Raw genomic sequence first — 24,942 nt, 5'->3', positions numbered from 1 at the left:
AAAGTACACTAAACACACAAAAAACGAGATTTTAACGTTTAATTACGTTTTTTTAATTCTTTAAATACATAATGCACAAATACAATTGCAAATTGATGGCGTTATTTTTAAGGAAACTATTTATGACTTTATATACACGTTTATCGACAGAGACAACATATGCCATGTTGTAGGGGGGCAAAATACACATACTAATCAAGACAGGGAATTTTTATATGAATTGTTTATAGGGAAACTGAAAAAAATGTCTTCATCACGACGACATTCGCACATGGCAGAATTCTTAATTTGAATTTTTGTCAAGTGAACATTATAGCAGCAACGCCCTATCCGTATTAATCCGGATAATGGAGGATGTTGTGAATTTGTTGATGGAGAGTCTAGAAAACCATTTTGAAGGAATCGTTGGCTGCATTATGGAAAAATTATTGCTTTTTGTCTTACTAGACTCATCCCAATGATTCTGCCAGGTGGAAATCAGGTTTTCTTTCAATTTTATAAAAATTTCATCTCCAAAAACTACTCCATCTTTCGCCAATGAATTGGCCTTTTCATTCCCAGGGAAACCGCAGCAATTTCTTTGCAATTAGAGTCAATTAATCCATGGATTAGAAAGCGGATTCCAACACAGAAATCAAAAAAAGATCATTCATTTTCATAAAAAATCTAAATAAAATGCTGAAGAAATGCTCATATCAATGGCAAAATATTTTTAGTTGTTTATTGTCTTATATGCTTAAAAAAATTTTAAATTTTCAGTTTCCTACGAAAGGGAAAAAGTTAAAAAATCATTTTTTTTGTAAATGCTCGATTCGTTTTTTCTACTTTTCTGTGTGATATTGTATAGTGTACACTGTACAATCACCAATTTTCCGTTTTTACTACTACTGGAAATAAACAACCACAATTAGCTTAATAACTTATGTCTTGATTTAGTGCCGAAGATTTTAAGAGACACAGAAGAATGAAAAAAGCAAAATGATGAATAAATCACACCCTCGAATATGAATTCGTTCAAATTGCGTAAGTGAATGAAAACAATCGAGTCAAATCAAACTACACCAACAAACTCCAATGAAAATAAAAATTTTGCAGACAAATAATATTGAAATGTTTTTCAATTTAAATAATCCCCGCAGGGTTGAATCTCGTGTTGTTTCTCTTTCCATCTAAAAATCAAATGTAAAATCAAGCAAATATTTCATATTATATTGTTATTTATTTTGCCAAAAAAAACACCGTGGCATTTTTCGAGGTAGAACAGAAGATATAAACATGAATGTGGTCTCCCATGGTGATGTTATTTTCAATTTGAGCTGGGTATAAATTTGGTGATATGTCTTTATGAAATGTGGACATGATTTTAGATTTGAGTTATTTGTATTTTGCATGTTATGATTTGTCATGGTTTTTTTTAACAAACTTGTACAGTATATTTAAATCAGTTCATGGGAAGGTTCATATTATTATATATGGACCTTTTTCCTACAATTGTGTCCATAAATTTGTCTTGCTTATTTATTATATTCTCTCAAAACAAAAATTATGTATTTGTGTGTTCACTATTATTATTTACTTTGGCATCTAGTAGAATTTATTTGTGGTAAATCACACCCATGAGGAAGTTATGCGATGAATCACGATCTCTGTAGATAGTGTCGCTGCAGGCTGCAGTCCGGAATAACTGAAATAATTTATAATTGTATTCGTACCAGTCACGTACTTCGAATTCAAACTTTCCCTCCATTACGTCTTTAATGTACTTCAATCTTCCCCTGGATTATAATTGGATAATCTTGTATTACCAAAATAAGATAGTACAAGTAAGTTTTGATCTTCCAGCCGCTCTAAAGCGATGCTGTGCGTGACTATAATGCAAAAGCACAGGGAACAAGTGGAAGCGCTGCAGTGGGACGGGAACCAAATTATACAGCTTAGAGCTCTGTTGTGCCTACCTTCTCTTCCTTCTTTTTATAGACATAATATATGACAGAAAAGAGGTAACAATGGAACTCTAGACATGCTCCGCTGTTATTTTTGGATTTTTTTACGCGAATACACAAGAGGCCCAACCGTTTGGAAGCAGTGAGATCAGTAAGGAGGGGATTGAGATGAGGAGGAGGAAGGTGGGGAGGTACCTGGCTAATTAGATCTCGTCACCAGATACGGCTAAAGCCATTTCAAGCAACATTTCAATTGAATGGTGGTCTTACACAAGGGCGATACTGACATCATCTTCCACTCCTGAACGTGTCTCAAATATACTATTTATATTCTAAATAAAATAACACAAATTATTCAAATAAAATTTACTTGCGCTTATCACCGTCACCGACATCACCTCCCAACCTCAATAGCTCCCGAGCGATCAACAACCTCAATAGCATTTATATCAAACGAAAATATTTTAGATGCAGCCGCATCACAACGATGGTGCGCGCGTCCACCATGCGACTGACACGCCGAAGCGCTGCAGTACCACGGGAGGTCAAACATTGTTATATCAGCTTTATATCTACTCGCTTGCAATAGTATATTATTTATGTGTTGCAGCTGCTCCACGGCGATGCTGTGCGCGGCCATCATGACGGACCACTGGGAGCACGTGACTTGGAACCGTAACATGTTGGAGGTGCTGGCTAACGGAACCACCACTAAACTACAGTGGTATCTCGATGGAAAAGTTGCCAGGGTCAGTACAATACCTATTTATCCAGTATATCCTGAAAATCCTGTAGTACAATCGCGAAACTGGCGAATCACATAGAAAACTCGTTTTTATTTTTGGTGTGAGCATTTTTTTTCTTTTTTTCGCAAGCCAAGGGGTTAAATAATCTTTAGGATCCCTTCGGCGTAGTTTTAAAAGGCATTAAACAGCTGAAATTTACCCCTAAGCGATCAATTTTTTTTCTAATTTGACCTAAAAAATACCAAGTTTTACCAGTTTCCCCACTTGTACTACGAGTTTCCCGACACCGTGTATCCATTCAATATTCAATTGGATTATTCTTTTAATATTATTGCTTTTTTATATACCGATCCCCATTTGGAAACTAAATTGGAACCCGTCTGAGAAATCTTTGCTTTACAAGATCATTATTTTAATGCAGACAGTAGCCATTGGAGAATCATATTATAAGACGGTACTAAATCGTCAGATAATGGCATCGCCAATAGAATGCATCTGTCATTTGTCACAGAGATGATATACGCAAAATTCACAGCACTGAACACATAACACATAATATTTTAAATGTAAAACAGAATAATCTTGCAATATCTCCACATAATATGGTTCAGTAAAATGACGACAGATGTCAAATAATGTCCGCCATCTTTAACTGTAATAAGTACTTTTTTTCACACCGATTTCATGCTAAACGACTACCTGTTTAGAAACTGGACCAAAAAAATTCACTGTATAAAACGGCCTTAAGTATAAAAAAAACTCAAAATTTACACGACAATATTAATGTATATACATATAAAGGGTTTTCCAATAAGAGGTGTTATTTTAATATTCAATCGTAAAAGATCAATGGTTTCCTTGCTTGTGTGGCACGTAGCACCGTTTTGTTGAAAGAAAACATTGTCCAAATCAATACCATTCAATTCCTGCCATAAATAATCATTAATCATCTCTCGATAGCGCAATCCATTCACCGTAACTGTTGCTCCAGCCTCATTTTTGAAAAAGTAACGTCCAATGATTCCGCCGGGCCATAAACCACACCAAACAGTCACACGTTGAGAATAGAGAGGCTTTTCAACAATAACTCTTGAGTTTTCCGAGCCCCAGATGTGACAATTTTGCTTGTTGACGAAGCCACCGAGGTGGAAATGGGCCTCATCACTCAATGTGATTTGCATATGATTCACTCAAGTGAATTTTAATAATTTTAATGCATTTTTGAAGCGTGTATAGTTCCATTTTTATTAATGGCGTAGTTTTTAATTGTCAAATGTCAAAAAATGACAGCTTCAAAAGTAACATCTACCGAAAAAACGGGCTTTTCAAAATAACACCTCTTATTGGAAAATCCTGTAAATATAGAAACTTTGCGCCTATCCTCAAAGTACGCAAATGTCCCCGAAGTGTAGGCGCGCTTGAAAAATTGCTAAATCCTATATATATATATATATATTTGAATCTTTTTTATGTGAAGGGTATTTCTGTGGAAAGGAAGGAATGAACCTGTAGATTGAATCATCTAGTGGAAGTGTGGAAACAGAAAAGTCAGCAAAACATTTAACAGCGGAACTCTGGAGCCTGAAGCACAAAAAGTTATGTTTTCATACTGAAACGTGTAGAAAGGTTAGGCGCGTGTTTGGCGTAACTTTAACCTACAAGTTTCTTAATCAAGTCATAGTAAATATTATGGTACCTGCCTACCTTAAGAATGTGAAAATAATGAATTGTCATTGAGATAGTGACGTTTCTTTAGACAAAGTGTTTTATTTGAAATAAGGAATACCTACCAACCTACTTAAAAATCTTAAGATTTCAGAGGATATTGGCTTTTGATTTATTAAATTAAAAATTATTTTTTAGACGCGAGGTCTACTATTCACAAAACTACTAGTATCAATAGATTAGGTTGTTACATCATTACATAAAATAAGAATGGTGTTATTCTTTATTTTATGCGTTATTACTTGTAGCAATCATTGAATATAGAGGTGTTTTATTTGGTCCTTGGTTGTAATATATATTTCATTAATTTATAATTATGACAATAACAATATTTTTTCGGGGTTAGAAGGTAACAAACCTAAGGTATTTATTTTTGATACTTGGATAAACACAAGCCTTTCCGTTAAATGTTGCAAAACTTTCTTAATTATTTATTGAGTAAACGCAATGTTGCTGTGCGCGCTATAGTTTAATACTCTGTATAAAAAGAATATACGCTTTACGATATTTCAGCTTACGTAACCAGTTCAGCTTCAAGCTTCTTGGTATTTCGGTGTTGTATGGGTCGATTCTTCCCGAACTATCGGAGATTTTTCTTAAACTTTTAAAGCATGTCACGTAGTTACAGACCTATATACATACGTGTTTTTTGTATGTTCTCAACGTAGACATTTCACGTCCCCCCTCGTTACCGTTCTTGAGCATTATCTTAACGGGTCGAAGTGCAAAATAAAACATTGCTTTTATTCTTTTCTAATATCTGATAGTAGGACATTACCGTACAATCCGCAATTCGATGTCTGTTTTAAATCTGGTGGAATTGAGTACTTTAAAGAATAGACAAAGAGAAAGGTTGTGAAGAAGCAAGTTTTTCAGACCTAGTTGCTAAACCTGACTAAAGAAATGTCACTGCAATTCTGAAAGTAGCATTTACTAGGGGCAAATATGTATTATTTTAATTAGTAAGGTGATATTTGTGAGTGAACTAAGCACCCCAGATTGTACTTTCTGTGATATCGATGTGCGAAATTTAGATCACATATTTATTATGCGAAACGTCTTTTGGCGCGCCTAGGGGGGTAATACCGACTCTTGCGTGGGAAGTCGATCTTGTACGCAACTACGCCGGCATGACCTCATCTGCTCTTTCCGTCCGGCTACCAAAACTATGTGCGGGGAAGGTCGATTCTTATGTGGCGTGACAGAACGATGCTTCATTCATCCAGTCTCGTCCAATATCTACTTATTACATTACAAACAGAATTGACTGCTAATATTACTGAACTTAATCGCATGGCGTAAATGTTTAGTTTTTTTTTTTTTGTAATTTATTTTAAAAATAATAGTTAATCACAAATATTAGTTTCTTTTTCGAAGAAAACTTCTTCGGAAAGGTTTTTACTTTGTGATGGCATTATTTATTTTAATAAGAAGACAAATAACTTTGTTTTCATCACTTTATTTGTACACAATCAACATGTTTCGTGAACAATGTTCACTTCTTCAGGATCAAACGTATACTAATAACGTATACTAATAAACGTATACTAATAAACGTATACTAATAAACGTATACTAATAAACGTATACGTTTGATCCTGAAGAAGTGAACATTGTTCACGAAACATGTTGATTGTGTACAAATAAAGTGATGAAAACAAAGTTATTTGTCTTTTTATTAAAAAGAATATAAGGTCTTGTTAACTTACGTTTTCACTTCCATCAATAAAATCTGCCAGTTGTCCCTAATATTTTTTTGGCTGTCCTTCTCAAAACAAACATCTCTTCTCTTCTATCAAGATTAAGCCTTATCTAAAATTGCCTCCCCTCCGTTCAACATCTCGTATCTACTATGTCTGAATTCGTCTCTAATCTTGCGTAAAATTATGAAATTTGATCATATAAAATTAATTTTATAAATCCATTCACTTTCCTTCTCCATAATTTGAAATTATGGCCTGAAGTGTGAAAACCAGAAACATTTGAAACGACGACTATGACGACTTCTGACTTCATCTGACTTACTTGATCAAGCCACCTCATTATCATCCTTCTGTGGCATTCTCGATATCTTCTTCCTTCCATTTAAATGTCATATTATATTTGCCGGACACTCCACTCTCTATTCTACTCGTTCATGACCAAGCCGTCTAAGCATATATGAATAAATTAGTAGTTCATAAAAAGTGAATATATCGTTTCAAATAAATATTCACTATTTATGAACAAGCATATATGAATAAATTAGTTGTTAATAAATAGTGAATATATCGTTTCACATAAATAATAAATAGTACATTATGCATATTAATGCTGAGTCAGTGTTATTATTTAGGTCAACTGTTCTGCATCAGTCACCCTACTTTACTTTAACCAAGTGAACTACCCGCCTAGCTGTATAAATACAACTCATATACAGGGTGTCTTGTAAGCTATGTATTAAACTTTATAAGTGGGGTGATAAGGAGGGTTATTGAAGGAATATGTTGTGCTCCAATTCGTAACCATTTCAATGTTATATGATTTTTTGTATTTAAAAAAAAATACAAGAAATAATGGTCATCTGGCTTATTGACCGTTATACTTCTTAAAGATGCTCTCAGAATGTCTGAGAATTTGTGCGTATTTCCGCATCTCAATAAAATCCAAATATGGAATATTTCTAAACGTATATAATATACAACGAAAAATTGTATTTGAAAGATTATGAAATATACTTTCAAATTTTACTATAAAAATACTATTTTTGAAATATTAAAATTGTGAAATCAAACTTCAAAAGTTTTAAAAATGACCAACCATAAGTTGTTTCGTATAAAAACTGAACTAAAATTATAAACATTTGCAGCTACTTCATTTTTTGTAGTTTTTTAGACAAATAATTAATTAAAAATTTCATATAGGTGTACATTTTAATTACTCTGTGTTTCATTTCTAGATTTGAATATAAAGCTCAGTATTTTATATTTAACACCCTTAGTTCATGTTTGTGACTATGGCGGTAAGGGAGACACGACGATTTATATGAGAACATACGAGGTGTACTGGAAAGCGATCAAATGAACTCTACGGGTAATAGTTTTTTTCCCAAATTAGCCAGAGGAGTTAAGGATAAGGAATTGGACCACAACATATTTCGATTGAAAATAACCTTTCCTTTTATTGTTAAAAATGTTGACCACAACCTAACATATAAGTAACTTTAAACTTGAAAAGATCTAGTAAAATTAAATTTGATTTCAAACACTTTTAAGAAATTCATACTAGAAATAATAATCATTTTTTAGAGAGTTACCAATTAGTCACACCTTTTTGGAATCAGTATAAACTGTCGAAATTTTTTAGTTGTGGTTCAACTTTCTCTAGTATTTTTTTTTTGTTTCAGCTTCATTTGCATACCAAGTTTGAATTTAAATAAGTTTTACTATTATAATACGGATTCACAGTTCATAAAAAAACTACTTTCTTTTTCTTTTAATACTTTTTCATAGAAGGCGTTGGTACTGGCTTTTTACAATTCAAAAATTAATATAACATTGAAAATTTAAGAATTGTAGCACAATATGCTCGGTCATTTTTATTGCAAATAACCTCCCCTATCACCCCACTTCATTTGAGCCATGGGTTACGAGTCACCCAGTATTATAAGTACCTACAATGAAGAAAGCAGTATGAACAGCTAAGTGCAGAAACGGGTTTACTACGTCTTTGCACGAAAGACAATTTTCAGCGTCTTGTTTGTAGAAACAATATACTGCAAAGGTGTTATTATTTTTTCATACATATTTCTTAATAGCAATGCAGAAATGGGTTATTTCTTGAATAAATTTATTCCGGGTATTATACACTTTTTTAATGTAGTGTCGTTATACGCACCGCGATAACAAAGCCATTTCAGTCCATATAAATAATTTAATTATTTAGATTGGAACATTGATAATGATGGCAAAATCTAGTCTAATGCGGTTTATAGGTTATGTTAGGTTTATATTAATCTATTATAGTCGTTACCGTGACTGAAATGGTATAAACTATGTAAATGATTTGTGCAAACAAAAGCTACCCACTCTATTAAAGTCATCACCATGACAGAAATGGTATAGGCTTTGTAAATGATTTGCACAAACAAAGTCTAATGTGTTTCAATCTTCACCGTAATTGAAATGGTATAGGCTTTGTAAATGATTTCCACAAACAAAGTCTAATGTGTTTCAATCTTCACCGTAATTGAAACGGTATAGGCATTGTAAATGATTTTCACAAACAAAATCCAAAATGTTACAATCTTCATCGTGATTAAAACGGTATAGGCTCTGTAAAATATTTTGCTCAAACAAAAGCTACTCTATTACAGTCATCACCGTGACTTAAATGGTTTGCTTTATAAATGTGCGCCCCGATGATAAAGTTATTCAAACTCATCGACTTTAATTTCAAATTATCTGCAGTAGGTAGGTAGTTATCGCTTGTTAATACTAACTCAAACGAATATGATTTCGCTAGTCAAAAGAGCCCAAGCGACGGAAGAGTTATAATAACAGATGCTCCATATTATCGACCACACTGCAGAATGAAACGTACGAAAACCTCAATCGAATTCCAGTGCAGGTATTTAATAATAACACATCGATGAAATTGTGGAATACTAAATAATGTAAACATTTTTCTATGCATATCTTGTATATATAGTTTTCTATAACACGTATTATAGTGGTTGACATTTTTATGTTAATGTGTGTGATTAATCTCACTAAGAATGGTTTTAGCCATATATCATGGATTCAGGATCTGAATTAGCAGGTGCTTTTTTTATAAATGGAGATCCGCAAAGAGTGCAAGGCTGATGTAAGCGTAATGAGTAAGATTAAGAAAGGGAGGCTTATATGGTTTGGACATGTAGAACGAATGAGCAGAGAAAGAAGTGTAAGGAGAATATATGACGCAAATGCGAATGGTAGCAGAAGTCGGGGACGCCCGAGGAAGAGTCGGGCCATATCAAGAGTCAGAATAATAAAACGTATGAATGTGAATGAGGCAAGGAGTGTGTGCCAAGACCGAGTTGTTTGGCAGTCCGTCCTCTCTGCTTGTTAGTTAGTTAGTATCTTTCTTTTCTCCTTTAGCCACACAACATCGTTCTATTTGTGAATCCCATTGACTCCAAGAGAAATTCTTAAGTAATACAAAAAATTACACTTTCTCAATTAAATCGTAAAAATTCTTAAAATAAATACCGTCTACTATAGAAAGGTGACCAAACTTTAAATATCTAGATTTAAATAATTCCAAAGCGTTTCAAATTATAAATACTGAAAAACCAAAAAAAACAACCCTGATCAAAATTATTTTACGTCTCCTTTAAAATTAGTAAATGTGGGGTAAGTCAACCCCTTCCAGCATTTAGCCATTCATATACGGAAAAGCCCGACTTTTTTACGGTTTGTGGCTTGGCGTGATTACCGCATTTCCACCTGTAGGTATTTTCCCAAGCGGCCGTTGAGCTCGACTTTTGCCCCTAATTCTACTCCTGAAAAACGCACTCAAATATTTAACCTTAATAAATCGTTTTGTTATATTTTGTTAACCATTCGGGCTAGGTAGTGCTATATCTGTCACCAAATGATACGTTCTCAAATAACCCGTTTTTTCTCCTTTTCTATTATGGTTAGACACATCAACACCAAGCTTATTTTTTGCATTTAAAACTTTACCACAGATGCTCCTGTATAATTGGACATATTTATATAAAACAGCAAACCGTCGAACAATTCACCTGGTCAAGGTTTGCCATTTCTCAAATAATTATTTTTTATATAAATTTCAAAAGTTAAGTGAAATGTTTTTTTTTAACTGCTCCCAACCGTCTGGAGCCAGTGAGACTATGACATCCTCAATTGTGTACGTTATAAGGGAGTACGTCGTTGTACCTCATGTGGAGGGGAAAGGGAAGGTGGAGAAGTATCTGGATATTCAAATCTAGTCACCAAACACAGCCAAAGCCATTTAAAGCAAACGTTTCAATTCTGAATGGTGGTCTTACACCAGGGCGATACTGAGAGTATCTTGCACTCTGGAACGTGCCGCAAATATACGATATATTATAGAAAAGTTCGCTTTATTAATGCCTGTCTTAAAAGAATTGAGTTTTCTTACGGACATATTACGTATATTCGTATTCATATTACGTAATTATGGGCGCAAAAAAATAATTTGTCTTTCAAAAAACTTTCAGGGCCTATGACATCTTGGGGGATGCTGTGCGGAGGATCTTTTTAGGGTAAGGAAAGAGAGGAAGTTCGGGTATGGGTGGGTGTAGGGGTGGGCATGAATCTGGGGCTGGATGTGACCAGGAGTGACAGAAGTATGAATCCATCCCTCCCTCTGCGGTACAAGGCGATGCGTCGAGAGAGTCAACGCACAAACCTAGACAAACCTCACCCCATGAACCCTCGTACCCCTGCTAAGTCACTAAAGGTATCGAACTACTTGGGGTGACCTATGGCAGGAGTGGTGGTTGGTTAACTAACAAATGGTTCCCGGGGAGACGGTACGCATACGGACCTCCCCGATATAGCTGTTATGGAGTTGAGGAGTACAGACAAAAGTGAAACGTGAATGCTATTGGGCGTTGTGTTACTTACTGTCATTTTTTTTGTTGGTCACTTAAAACTTTAATGTATGTAAAAGCATTGTTGATGCAACTACTTCTTTAACATTGTCCTTGAAATTTTCCCATCCTATTACCTACAAGTACCTGTCATTATCCGACTGTACCCACGTTTGTGTGACATATACAACAATAAACGTAACTGTCAAATCAGTTTATTGATGAAGCCGGTTACGTTTATTGTTGTAAATTAACAATTAACGTGTATTGTTGTAGTTCGTCAACTCGGGGTAGAATACTGTGCACTGAATATATTCGGTTCCCTCAGTGTGTTTCTTACCCAACCCAGATGTTGTGGAAGTTGCGTGTGAAATAAATCATCTCCCGTGAGTGAAACCAACCATCAACATCGTTGACGAACATCAAAGGGGTAAGTCGGATTCCTTCCTTACTCCCTGTTCACCATTTCTAACCATCGTTGTGTCAACTTCAAGTTCACAATTAATTTTACAGTTCATTCTTGATTCGCCTTGCGATTACAAGCATATTATATTATTTCAATGTAGGACCACGCAAATAGACGTTATTATGTTATTTTAGAGGTTTTTATTTGTGAGGGGATTATAATAGTAAGGATGCACTTAACTGTGTAAATTATTCCCTACATACGGTATCCATGTTATCCGGAAGCAATGCTTATCTGCCCTGAATAGGGAATGAGCCAAAATTCGCTCTCTACGGGCTGACTCTAACCCAAGGTATAAAATCCCTATCTAATTTTGAAATCAGCAAAGAATAAATTGGATAAAAATAAACTTCATATGTTAACGTTCTGGGCATCTTCAAGCAACTTCGGTACTATCCGAAATAGATTATTGTGGATTTTATGTGTGTTATACTTCAATAGATAAGTGGAAATTTGGTATTTTTTATATGTTTTGTGTTCTCATTCGTTTGATATAGCCATGATGATCTCCGTAGTCAAGCGGTAAGGTCCTAAACTCAACTCGATGGTTCAAATCCCGTCATGCGCAAGTAAGTTTTAATTGAAATTTGTGTTATTTTACAATTGTTAATTCAAAATAATAATTTGTATATTTGCGGCATGTTCCAGGGTGGAAGATACTATCAGTATCGTCCTGGTGTAAGACCATCATTCAGTATCGTAACGTTGCTTGAAATGGCTTTGGCTGTGTTTGGTGACTAGATCTGAATAGCCAGTTACTCCCCCACCTTCCTTTTCCCTGTAACCTGTACAATCTCTCCCACCACCTTCAGCCTCTTAAATTACCCAAATCGAGACTGTTTAGTATTGAAACAGCTTGGGATAATACCTACCATAATTTCCCATCATATACCAACTATCATACCTACTATCCATTTCCTTCCTTAAAAACAGCCTTACCCACATTGGAAAGAATAAGATGATTTTGTTGCATTGTAAATTGTCGCAAGTACAACATTCGAATTCGTGTCGTGTAGCAAGAATGTGTAATCGTATATTAGTCCGCGTCGTATATTCACATGCTTTGTGCTCTGTTTGCATATATAAAAATCATATTAAAGATTATCTCGTTTTGAAGGAAATTTCACCCTGTGAACAGTGCAAGTTCGCCGAGTGCCCTATTGCCGGGATTCTTGGGAATTCAAGGTAGGCTGTTTCCTTCATTCCACATTTCTCGTGATTTTTCAAAACCAATTGAATGAGCTTTACATTGTCGTTGTTTGTGGATTTGATTTACAGTTCATTTTCGTGTAATAGAACACGTTACAGAGACTTTCATGAGGTATTCACGTAAAAAATCTCTATTCCACTCAAAAGTCGTCCACCAAACCGACAAGCTAGTAGAACTGATTATTTTTACATTTATAGAGACGATGAATTAGTAGAAAACGTTGTAATTAGCATTAATCCGGTAACAACTAAAGTCGTATAACGCCGAATAAATCCGTAGTATTGACGTTATATATGGACAATGAACAAAAGGAAGGAAAGAAAAATATTTTTTGTTTACCCGAAAAATATGTTTTTCATGAAAATACGCCAATGTAAAAATTCTCTATCCCCATTTATATGTGTAATGCATTTAACTTTGGGATGCTTTGCTTTCTTAGATAAAATAATTCATGGTAATAAACTTTATTTGGTGTATACGAAGTGAAGTTATGCTCCAAAAATGTATTTTTGAAAACCCCCGTAGTTTAAAACTGCGTCCTATGAGTTTTATCGTGAAACTTTTCTTATGAAGTACTTATAAAACTAATCATCTTCACAGCGCTTTGTTTCTATGTTGACTCTATACAGAAGGCACTATTTTTTCGGTTCCATGATAACTTAACACAGTGAAAATTCAACACACCAAAAGGTGATAAAAAGTGATGAAAAAAACTATCCTAAAAACCTGACCTATGTAACATATTTAACCTAGCTTTGTTTCATAACTTTTCATGACTTTATACTACTTTTTAAAGAAGTGTTGAATTTTCATTGTGTTGAGTTGTACGGATACCATTTTTTTCCCTTGAGGCCTTTTCCATCTTTCAGAATGCTTTGTGGGGGTATTTTTGTAAGGTAGAAGGACTGAACCATATTGAAGGACAATGGAAATGCATTAGACGGAGTTGGAAACACAGCCGAGCTGTTCTGCACAAGAATGAGTCGTTAAAACGCCCCGTTCTTATGTGGAAAATGTCAACCGTGCACAATTTTTGTTGGGCACGCGTTTATCTTTCTTTTTGTACACCGCATCGATATAGAAAAAGACAGTGATCTTTCGTTCGTTCTTTAGAGCACCTTCAATAGAAATACGATGGAACAAACACAATATTCCTTTTTCACATCATTTTTTCATATAATATTTGAAGAAAATATTAGATTGACAATATTATGTGGTATTGAAAAATTTATTCCAAAAAAATTTTTATTTTTAATTCATGAAAACACTTCGATTAGCAAGAGAAAAAAATCTAAATCCCACACAGCTGTAGTATAGCAACAAACGGTGAAAAAGTTCGGTTTTTTCGATCCTCCATTACTGATGGTAGTAGGGAAAATTTTAATATTTTAGGTTTTTTACCAACCCGGTAAAAATTCCGTATTTAAGTACTATTAGTTACATTTAACACATAAGAAAAAAAGTGTACATTGACTCCTAATAATAAAAAAACAGTTTTACACAATTTTCAAGAGAGCCAATAAATATTTATATAATTAATTTAATCCGGACCCCTTCAAGACCCGCATTAATAAATCCCAATCTACAGCCTCTACCTTAACCCGCCTAACAATCTGCCCATCTGGATATAATAATAAAATTATCTGCATTGACTATCGGGCTAGCCTGAAAAACTAGTAGCTTAAAGAAATTCTAACACAAAAACAGAAAACATACCCCATGACTACAACCTTTCCTAGTGTCTGCCCACGCCGTAAAATAATATAAATTCGAGCGCGTCAATCTATGACTCCTGAACGAAAAGTTGTGTCGTTGCTCTTCGTCACTTTCAACGGCAATTTATGACACTCTTGAAGTGTGTGGGAGAAATGGGAGACGTGGGATTACGTAAAAGTTAGGGGCGGTTTTATGGACCACGAAACTGAATGATGGCAGCTCGTTTTTATGTGTAAAATATACCTTTGGACTCTTTACGAATACATACGTTAGCGTAAAAGTGAATTGGATGTAGTTATGTAGAAAGCATTAAATACAAAAAAGGCGAAGCTGAAAAACAGGTTTGAATTTGACATAAATAATAAATACTGAAGTAATTTATGATCTAACTTATTAAAAAAAGTATTTTCTATATATATTTATATAAATTGGTATGCTAATTAATTATTTTTCTTACCATATTGAAATTCTTAGCTTATTCCATTAATCTTCATGCAATTTCATAAAAATACAAAAAACCACATTTTTCATAAATTTTCACAAGCATCCATTAATATTTACAAACCTACAATATCTTTCGCAAATTTACATTGTTTTTGAGAAATCCAAAAATTTACTGATTTACTTGTAATTTTCCTGAAAATCCTTTAATTTTCTCAAAATTCCATTTCCTTACAGCATTACAAAGGCGAAACAGTAACAAAGTACGATTCAATTCTGAGAATATATGTGATAAGTAGGTATACGTTTTTCCATTACGTTTTCCTTATTTACGTATTCCAATATGTCCTCTCATTAGTTTAATTTAACATAATAACTTTATTTCATTAAAAAATGGTTTACCAAACCAGGGAAACTATAATTTTTCCTATAAAAAACCAAAAATAGAGATTTAATTAAAGCCATGCTTCAATTCTTAATGGTTGTCTAAAACCATACACCGAGGAAATACCAGTTTTAAAATATGCCAGGTTCTGCAAATGTGATATCTGCAAAATTAATGTAGGAATTAAAAAAAAAAATTATGAATTCGACTATCTTTTGAGGATTACTTTTATCGCAATGATCGTAAAGCCTACAAAATAGTATCTACCTACATTACTTGTTTATTAATGCGTAGATATAAAAAGCTCTAATATCAAAGTCTGTGTTCTACGAAAAGGAAATATAAATCAAAATGAATTATTTACAGAATACACACGAATCACTTTGAAATACAGCTTTGTTTTTTATTCTTCTGACAATTATTAACTACGCAATATAATTCTGGTTGTATTAAGTAAAATTCTGCTTCTTTTTTATTTTCAGTTAATATAATTATTTCATGTCTGTTTGTTCATAAAACAGTTGGTTGTTGAATTTTTATTTTTACTTTTATTTTTAACACAATCTTTTTAAATGCTTCCATGATTTTTCACGGGTCTGCTCTAGTATTAAATGGACATAAAATATGAATGTATGAGTTACCCGCGAAAATCCCGGTGTATACAGGAAAATCATTTTGAAGTGTACATGTTTGAATGTATTTGTTCGCACCGATAATATCAAAGGTTTTAGGACTAGTTCGGAAACAGATTGCTACGAACACACTACGGAATTCACCACCATTCATTTCCACCACCCACGAAACATCGGTTTGGAAGAACATTGGAAGATTCGTGAACTTCATCTTCATATGACCACAACATCACTGTCTCCGCCCGCGCGGCGTCGAGCACAGATCCTCATCCCTACGACATGTGATTTATTATATATGCATCCCGATGTGATACATACCGCAAGTACACGTCATAATAAATACTCTTATATTTACGTCAACTTTTATTTCACATCTCTACCTTCCATTACGTACTTGTTGATTTTTTTTTCGTAAAACAGACATACTATCAAATTTCTGAGATTTCTGTGGCTGTATCCTACCGAATTTATTCTGGGTATGAACCATCTACGAGTCGAAAGGGATGTACGCATTGCTACACATTTCTTCAGACTGATACGTGGATGGTTTGAAAACTTTCATGGAGAGCATTCATTTCTATGTTCCTGATGGTTATCTCCGTCACCGGCAGCATAGAATGTTAGTCTTTGGTCATGCTGGCGGGGAAATCAAACTGGCTGTTGAACAGAATCAATTTGGATATCGACATATTTAGCATCAATGAAGCTGCCTTCAAAAAGCAAGGTCTGTTACTACGGGCGGGTTGTTCCGGAGAATATAAACAATTCTCTAAATTCCAAGTTAATTTTCAAGTTTTGTGAAGGATTTTTTTCAAGTTCTGTTATTATTTCAGTTCTGTCAAGCAACTAGCCTATAGTGGTATAATAACAGAACTTGAATAGGACTTTCACAGAACCCGAAATTGAACGTTGAAATTTGATAAATTGTTCAAATTCTCCCAAGCAATCCGTCCTTATTATAGGTATAGTTGATATATACTGTTTATGTAATTAATAATTCTTCTTTACAATAGAACAAAAATGAACGATTTTGTGATGTTTTAGATCCATAAATTCAATTTAATTGAATCTACAGCACTGTTAATGAGTATATTATATAAATCGTGTAAAAAGTTTTTTTGTAAAAGTATTTTAACGGGCGTAAATAAATAAATAGTTTACATTTTAATATTTTTTTAAATTCTTCAATTTCCTAACAAAAATCTAATCTCCATTATACTAAAATAAAGACGACATCCGTATGTCTGTTTCTAGGCTTAGTTCTTCTAAACTACGCAACGAATTTTGATAAGGTTGTCACTACCATTTCTAAAATTTCTTCCGGAAGGTTTATGTATATAATTTATGCACATTATATTTGTAGAAAGTAGAGAAAAGTCGAGCAAATTTCAGCTAGTAATTATCAAATTAGATATTTTAAGGTACATCTTCTTAAAAATAATTTACCTGTATCCGTATTTATTTACGAAGGAAATTGTGTTTGATTTTTTTTAATGTTTTGAGCTAACTAACCGCGCAGAGAACTCATTTTTAACGCATTGTTGAAGTCTATTAATTTAACAAGAATGCAAACCCTGTGTGCCTTTAAATATTTGAGGGCGTATTACACAGCCGGTAAGCCTTTAAAGTCGTGTTTATGAGGAGTTTGAACTCCGTGGTTGGGCTAGCATATTATTTACGTATCCTCTCGTACCTTTTTGCGCGATCTAAAATTTAGACTCATGTGGCTTTGGAAGTAAAAAAAACTCCAGTACAGTACAATAACACGGGGGTTTGTGTACAAGTATTTCACAAAAAGAGAGAAAAGGCACTAAAACGTTTTTTATGGAATGATTTTGGTTAAAGTGTTTGAATAGTTTAATAGAAGAGTGGGGTTGAGTTAAGGGATGATATGAAAAATGGAAAAGAAAATATGGAATGTACAAGATTCGCTCGCTTTTCACCATGTTAAAGGTTTATTATGCAAAACATCAAAAAGGTTGTAAATTTGTTACTTTCGTGGAGCACCCCATTTGGTATTTTATGAATACATTTTCGCAGGAATGACCTTTTCGAATATGTCCCGGATTAAATTTTCATATTTACATAACATTTGTAAATATGTTAGATTTACTTTTTTTATTGTTGTTACATTATTAACTCTACACACGCGGCCTTGAAGATTTCCTGCAGTATCAAAGAGCAGTAAAACCATAGAAATGTGATCTATACCGATTTGGAGGAAAACTGATGTCGCCATTTTTCGTAAAACCTTTCGATTTTGTAGGCTCTCTGGTAGTAATGAAAAAATTCGTTTTTTTAACTAGCGAACTTTTACATGACGTAAGCGAAAACTGACCTTACTTCTGGTACACCGGACACGCCCTCAGTAGCTATTCAATCCATGCGGATTATCTGTGGAGAAAGGAGTGAAGGGGGTAACAGATTACGCTATAAGTTCAAAGCGTTTTATATAACTCCATATAGCTCGCCATACAATCCCATACAGACCTGTCACACCTAAAGAGATGATGTGTTATGGCAGGAGAGGGGGTCAGAACAATTTACGGAGCGCCGTAATCATGCGCCTATGATTTGTCAAAGTGACAGATCCGATACAAAGAAATGATATTCCGCGGCAGTTCCTCAATTGATCTGACCCCCTCTCCTTAGGAAGATTATAGCGTAGTGTGTCCCAACATATATTACGTAAAAATTATGCGCGCATAATATAGCGTAATGTGTCTAAAGCGAACCCATGTTAAATGAAGAAGGAAACAGAAAAATTAGCATTTTTTTCAACAGCCGAGCTTTTTAGCATAATAATAAGTAGAATAAACCTATAAACAACTCGTTCTCTAACTGGTAGAATAAACTGAGTATCTAACCTACCGCTACTTTCCAAAAACTTCTATCCGTCCGATGAGATATGGGAGACAATCAAACGAATTACCTGTTTTCTTTCCGCAAAGTAAATTTCTTCAGTTACTGGATTAAGTTTGCTCCATTGAATATTATATTTTTGAACAGATTTGGAATGGAATTGTAATTTAACAGAATTCCTAGTGGTAAATCTTATTTACATATATATGTTTCTACGACCAAGAAATAAAGGCTATGTGGTACATTAAAAGAAAAAGGTGTACTTAACGTAGATTATTGTGCAATAAAGAAATAAATGCTTTAGGCTCGGTCACACGGGGCAAATTTGTCGCTGCTATGCTGCGACGGCGGGCGATCGCCACTTCTTGCAGCCTTTCCTTAGCTCCCGACATACGGTGCTACTGAAACTGCGAGTAGGTAGTAGCGATGAGTCTTCATTAGTGAGCCGCACAATCGAGTTAGCTCTTTTTAATGATCCGTATTCGTTCTACTCCCGGTGAACCGTACCACGGCTCAATTAAACGGTTATTCTTTTTTATCGGGAGATATTTTAGAAAAACAGTGCCATTAAAATTATCTGAGTATTAATTGTTATTATGTACATACTCAGAGACGTGAACGGCATCTGGCACTCCGACATCTGGACTTGGACAAATGTACCTATACCTACTAAATACCTAGCATCTTATTTTGCACCGTGCACCGATATCAAACGTCGTACCAACATTCATACGCTGGGAGCTGTGAGCCGTATCGAGGAGCAGTACCGTGGGAGCTGTATCAAGCGAGCACAGTATTTTCATATGCTTCGAGCTTTCGGCTCCCGTTCAATTGAGCCATCGTTCAATTGAGTCGACTCTTTGAGCCGTACGAAAATATTTGGGCTGATACCATGGCTCCCGCTCTTAATAAAATGAGTCATGACCCATCGCTTGTAGATAGTAGAAAGTTCCATAGTATATACTGATAACAACTTGAAAATGCAACTAGCGAATAGCAATTAAGACCAGGCGACAGCAGCACCGTGCAGCGGCAACTAGAGGCAAACTACATAGTTCACGTGACCCCCGAATTCGAGCTTTTCTGTCGATTAGATTTGAACGTGCTCTAATCGAGTCGCCACCTTGTTTAGTAGCTGCTAGCTGAGTCACTCGCAACGAGTACATTGTTACACGAAGCGATTTTTTCGCTACTATTCAAGCAGTAGCGATAAAATCGCCCCGTGTGACAGATCCTTTAGAAATTGCCGGATTTCCGCTTCTATAATAATATTTCAAGACCCCTCTTCCATAGAAGCATTAGCTTGGAAGAGAAGTGTACATTATTTTATTACAATAAGTAAGTAATTAAAAATAAAATGATTTTAAACTTATTTGAAGTGAGTTATTCTTAAGATTAATTCAATGGGAAACATTTTTATTTTTTGTAAGTTTGTCTTTAAAATATTTTTTCAGTGTTTATTATTTGGATGTTATCATTAATGTTTCTAATTTCTTCAGGTAGTCGATTGAAAAAAATTTTTGCTCGGTAAGTGTAATAATTTTGTGCAAAGGAAGTGTTTAATTTTGGGCATGGAAAAATATATTTAAGTCGAGTACGGTTTTCAGTTAGAAATTGATACTTGTCTTTTTCTTTTATGATTAGTTTTATTTTTGTTTTCATGTATTTTATATAAATTTGTTGACACTTAAGAGAAATAACACGAAACTGCGCTATTCAAATGTTATATTAATATGTTTTTGATGATCATTTAAAAAAATTGAATAGTATAAAAGTAGCTGCACAAAACAACAGAAATCAAAAATTGAAAAAAAACAACACAAAAAATAATTGAACATTTTGAAACTTTTTTCTAGATTTACTATCAGATGTACTATCTGCATGCTGAGTCTGTTCTACGGGTATTTTTATGGAGCCTACTATAGTGAGCTAGCAGCATTGATCCCGCGTGAAACTCGACGTACACGCCTTCATGAAAACGGGCCGCTTCATCGACTCGTTTTTTTGTGTAAGACGGCTCGTATGTGGAACGAGCTACCGGCATCAGTTTTTCTTTTATCATATAATCCGGGCCTCTTCAAGACCCGCATTAATAAATTCCTTCCTACAGCCTCTAACTGCACCCGCCTCACAAAGCTACCAAACCGGGTGATGACATAGCTTCCCTGCTTTTACACTGTTTAGAGAGGGGCGTTCTTGTGTGGTTTCGCATTAAAAAAACTACACTGGACAGAAACAGTGCAATAAATATAACCTACCACAAAATCAAAATCTATAACATTATATGTACAATAAACGACATGCTGCCAATAAAACGGATATTCCCACGGCTAAGCAAAGGTCGTGAAACCAACAAAATCTCATAATCCCGGGAGTAAGACAAACGCAGCACCGGGATTACGGTGCCGAAAAAGGTTCGGGATTCCAAGGATCCCGTTTCTCTCTAGTGATCCCTGGATTGAAAGCTCTAGTTTGTGTGAAAGCACTATAAAACAATACACACTCGCAATATTAAGGCGACCCAAAACTAACAATAACAAAGGTTTGCTGGAGTCTCACATTTTAATTGATTCCAGCGAATTCGTGACAATAATAAATTTTTTAATTGGTTATTTATATTTAAGATTAACAAGAATAACAGTTCCTTACCATTAAAATATGTTATGTAAAATTAACCTAAAAAAAAAACAGATTTTGATTTTTCTAGACGATGAATTAGTAACTTCCCGATGTAATCGTTTAGAAACATTAGAGATTTTAGTAATATTTTTATCAGAAATATTTAATATAAACTCCGCGGAATAATCAATTTTCTAGGCCAGCTAGGGCAAATTCGACCGTAGGTCCGTCAAATACGCCTGGCCGCAAACCGAAAATATTTTAACACGACTTCTTCACTTACGTCGTTAAGATTCCGACTTTATTTTAAGGTATTGTGTAGTCTTAACTGTTATATGATTGAAGGAATTATAATGATTACTCCGCACGTCACAAAAACTGATTTATTAAATGGGCGATAAAATGAATATGGATGTTACTGAGACTAGCGTCGATACATAGCTAAGATCTGGGATGAGAGAGAGAGAGCTTGAGCAAGTGCAACTACTTATATGCAGTTAACACTTTCGGTCTCACTCTAATACTGCTCAAGTCATATTAGCACTTAATAATCCCTCATTAACTTTCCGAGAAAAGTAAAATATTTGCAGCTAAAAGTCTATTTTTGGACAGGACTTCTTGATTATTTTTGTAGACAAGAGTCGCGACTGCTCCCAACCGTCGGGAGCCAGTGGGGTTATGGCATTCCCAATCATTGAGGTATATATATGAGGATGCTGGTGTTAGGGAGGGAAAGGAGAGGAGGAAGAGGAGGATAGAAAAATACCTGGCTATTCAGATCTGGTCACTTAACAAGGCTAACGTTGAAGTTCTGAGAGAATCTTTCACTCTGGACTTATTTCATTACTAATCAGAAAACATTTGTAGATAGTTATTTTCCTCTTATTTTGAACGTTAAGGGTCCAAAATTTCACCGTAAGTATCAAAATACTGCTTTAAAGGGTGGAAAAGGGGGATGGGGTTATTTTTCGAAATCTCATGTTTACATTTCCTCTTGTTTTGAAGATCATGTATGCAAAATCTCATTGACCTTTGAGCAAAACTGTATATTATGTGTACAGAAATCACATCCACTCTGCGAGCCCGCAAGTCACGAATTTTTCAAATTATTTTTCATTCAGGTTTTTCGTATGATAACGTCGCCACCGACTACAAAATTATTCAACATTCAACAATAATGTTTTAATTTTGAATTCAATTCAACTGTTTGACAAAATTTTTTAATTTCATTTGATTGTCGGGTCCGTAAAAGACAAATTCAAATATTTGTTTTCTAGAAATTCTTATCATCGAATTTGCCTCATGAAATTTTTTTTTCTCAATTGATTTTAACGAACAAAACATAAAGTCAACAACGTTGACGTGGCACGTACGGCGTACAACGTTCAATATAAAGATAGATATATTTATTCGAGCCACTTGTGTGGGGTGTAGTAGATGAGTCACAGTGGTAGATGATATCTCACTACCAAATAAAGGCGTGACATTTTATGTTGGTATATATTACCCCGTATACATATTTATCGATTCACGTGATAGTATGGCCATTTCCATACTTTGTTTAATGTCTAATGGCTACATTCACGAGTATCTACCTACATTACGGGTATAAAACGTGGAATCCATTGGGAAAATACGTTGCACTGAAAACTATCGAACGGTGAGCATTGGCGTCATTAAATTTGAACAGCTCTTTGATATATGTACGAGAAGGTCACCGTGTGGATCTACTCCATTCCTGTGCAAATAAAAGAATGGTGAATACTACACAAGAGTCCCAACTGCCCAAAGCCATTAGTCATATAGAATCCCTAATTGGGGTATGCTGTAAGGCTGAAGGTAGTGGGGTGTAGAAGAAGATGGGGGGAGTAAGGTTGGGAAGTATCTGGTTGTCAAATCTGAACAAGGCTTAAGGTGACATAAGACTTTGATAACGGGGATTTGCTCAAGGTTCACATTTTAATTATTTCTGATGAACGTATTACTAAAATCTCATATGTTTCTAGAGGGATCCCTACGTATGCAAGTTATTTATATTAAGTATCAATAAAAACAGGACCTTACCATTAAAATATGTTATCTAAAACGGTTTGAAAATTTTATAAAACGTTTTTCACCTATACGATTAGCGGTAAGCACCAGATTTTATTTTTCTAGTAGAGTGTTAGTAAATTCCCAAGATATCCCTCTAGAAACATTTGAGATTTTAGTAATACGTTCATCAGAAATAATAAAAATAAACCCCAAGGCCTGCTAGGGTAAAGTCTACTGTAAGTCCGAGCCGCGCGCCGAATATTCTTTTTACACGAGTTAATCACTTATGTCGTTAAGATTCCTACTTTATTAAGATTTGATGGGGCAAACTCAACCGCAGGTCTGTCCAATACACAGGGCCGCGCACCGCATTTTTTTGTGCACGGCTGCTTCACTTATGCCGTTAAGATTCTGGGTTTATTTTAGGGTATTTTCTCGTCTTAAGCTGCTTCACCCTGAATATTGATTCAACTGTGAAATAAAACATAAAATAAATGGAGACCTACCGATGTTTCGGTTTCGGTCAATAAACGTTTGTGGTCTGTTGGATTACGTTCGGCTTTACTCTGGCGCGTGTGCAGAAGTTGTTATAGTATAAACGTTAAAACGTGACAGTTCAAAATTACAAAGTTTGTAATTTTAAAATATTGTTTATTTTTTTCAAATTTTATAGTGTCAATATTTTGCTATTGTCTAACATTAAACACAGGATTGATTTGTTTATTATGTTAGTTATTAGAACAACTAACAACTAACCTACAGAAAGATCGATTTTCTAGGCCTGCTAGGGTAAAGTCAGAAGGTATAGTTAGAAGGTATAGTTAGAAAATCTTTTGTAATTCCTTTCAAGTTGAAGTATACGGTTGAAGAACTGTTCCATAACAATAAACTAAGAGATATAAGTAAACCAATTTTGCCATTAAAATTATGTTTTTTTATTTCAGTGTATATTTTATTTAGCACTAACTGAAACTCAAGTTTTACAGTAAAATGCCTAGATTCGGGGTAGAAAGTGTTTTTTTTTTAATTTATTCAAATATATTTTGGTTTCGGTAAAACAGAAGCCGAAATTCTGCTGAAAATGTAGTTACAATCTAGTTAGATCAATAAATTGTGCATCCCGGTTTTTTAACCAACGACCTCCGCCAAAGATCTTGCGCTCGGCCACGTGGAACGTCAAAACTTGGTTTGTGTATCTAAAATATTAGTTTGAAGTGGTCTTCACAGATGGCACTCGTAGCGATAAGGTAGCACTGTCGATAACACAGAAATTCAGAGTTGTATAAAAAATACCATTGCTACCAAGGTCAGAAGTTCAGAATTGTTACTACCGCCTGCTAATTAAGGACACTGGCCTAATGGCTGTCCAAGCTCAAATATATATATCACAAATAGAAGTTCACAGTGTGTTATTTGGTTAAGGAGTTTTTTTTTATCGAAGACCGATTAAACACCAAGAGACAGTTACAACAGTTTGTTTTCCCGCATATGTACCTAAATTATCCTTTGTTTTATTATATCAAATTGTTTTTTAATGCAAAAACTCAAAATGAAAGTAA

At 34.6% G+C, this 24,942-nt stretch overlaps 1 protein-coding gene across 1 annotated transcript in view; it reads left to right on the top strand.

Moving 5' to 3' along the window:
* Positions 1 to 24,942, top strand: part of LOC149419173 (uncharacterized) — a 74,254-nt gene that overhangs the window by 32,813 nt on the left and 16,499 nt on the right. Inside the window, exon 2 of the mRNA XM_089637717.1 lies at positions 2,554 to 2,692. Coding sequence (XP_089493843.1) covers positions 2,554 to 2,692 — 139 coding nt within the window. The remainder of the gene's footprint in view (positions 1 to 2,553; positions 2,693 to 24,942) is intronic.

The sequence above is a fragment of the Hesperophylax consimilis genome, chromosome 12 (genome assembly GCF_061612785.1).
Source record: "Hesperophylax consimilis isolate HC1 chromosome 12, BYU_Hcon_1.0, whole genome shotgun sequence".
In the NCBI taxonomy this organism is placed as follows: domain Eukaryota; kingdom Metazoa; phylum Arthropoda; class Insecta; order Trichoptera; family Limnephilidae; genus Hesperophylax; species Hesperophylax consimilis.
Note: the sequence above shows the minus strand (reverse complement) of the source record. Positions and strands in the feature narration are given on the sequence as shown.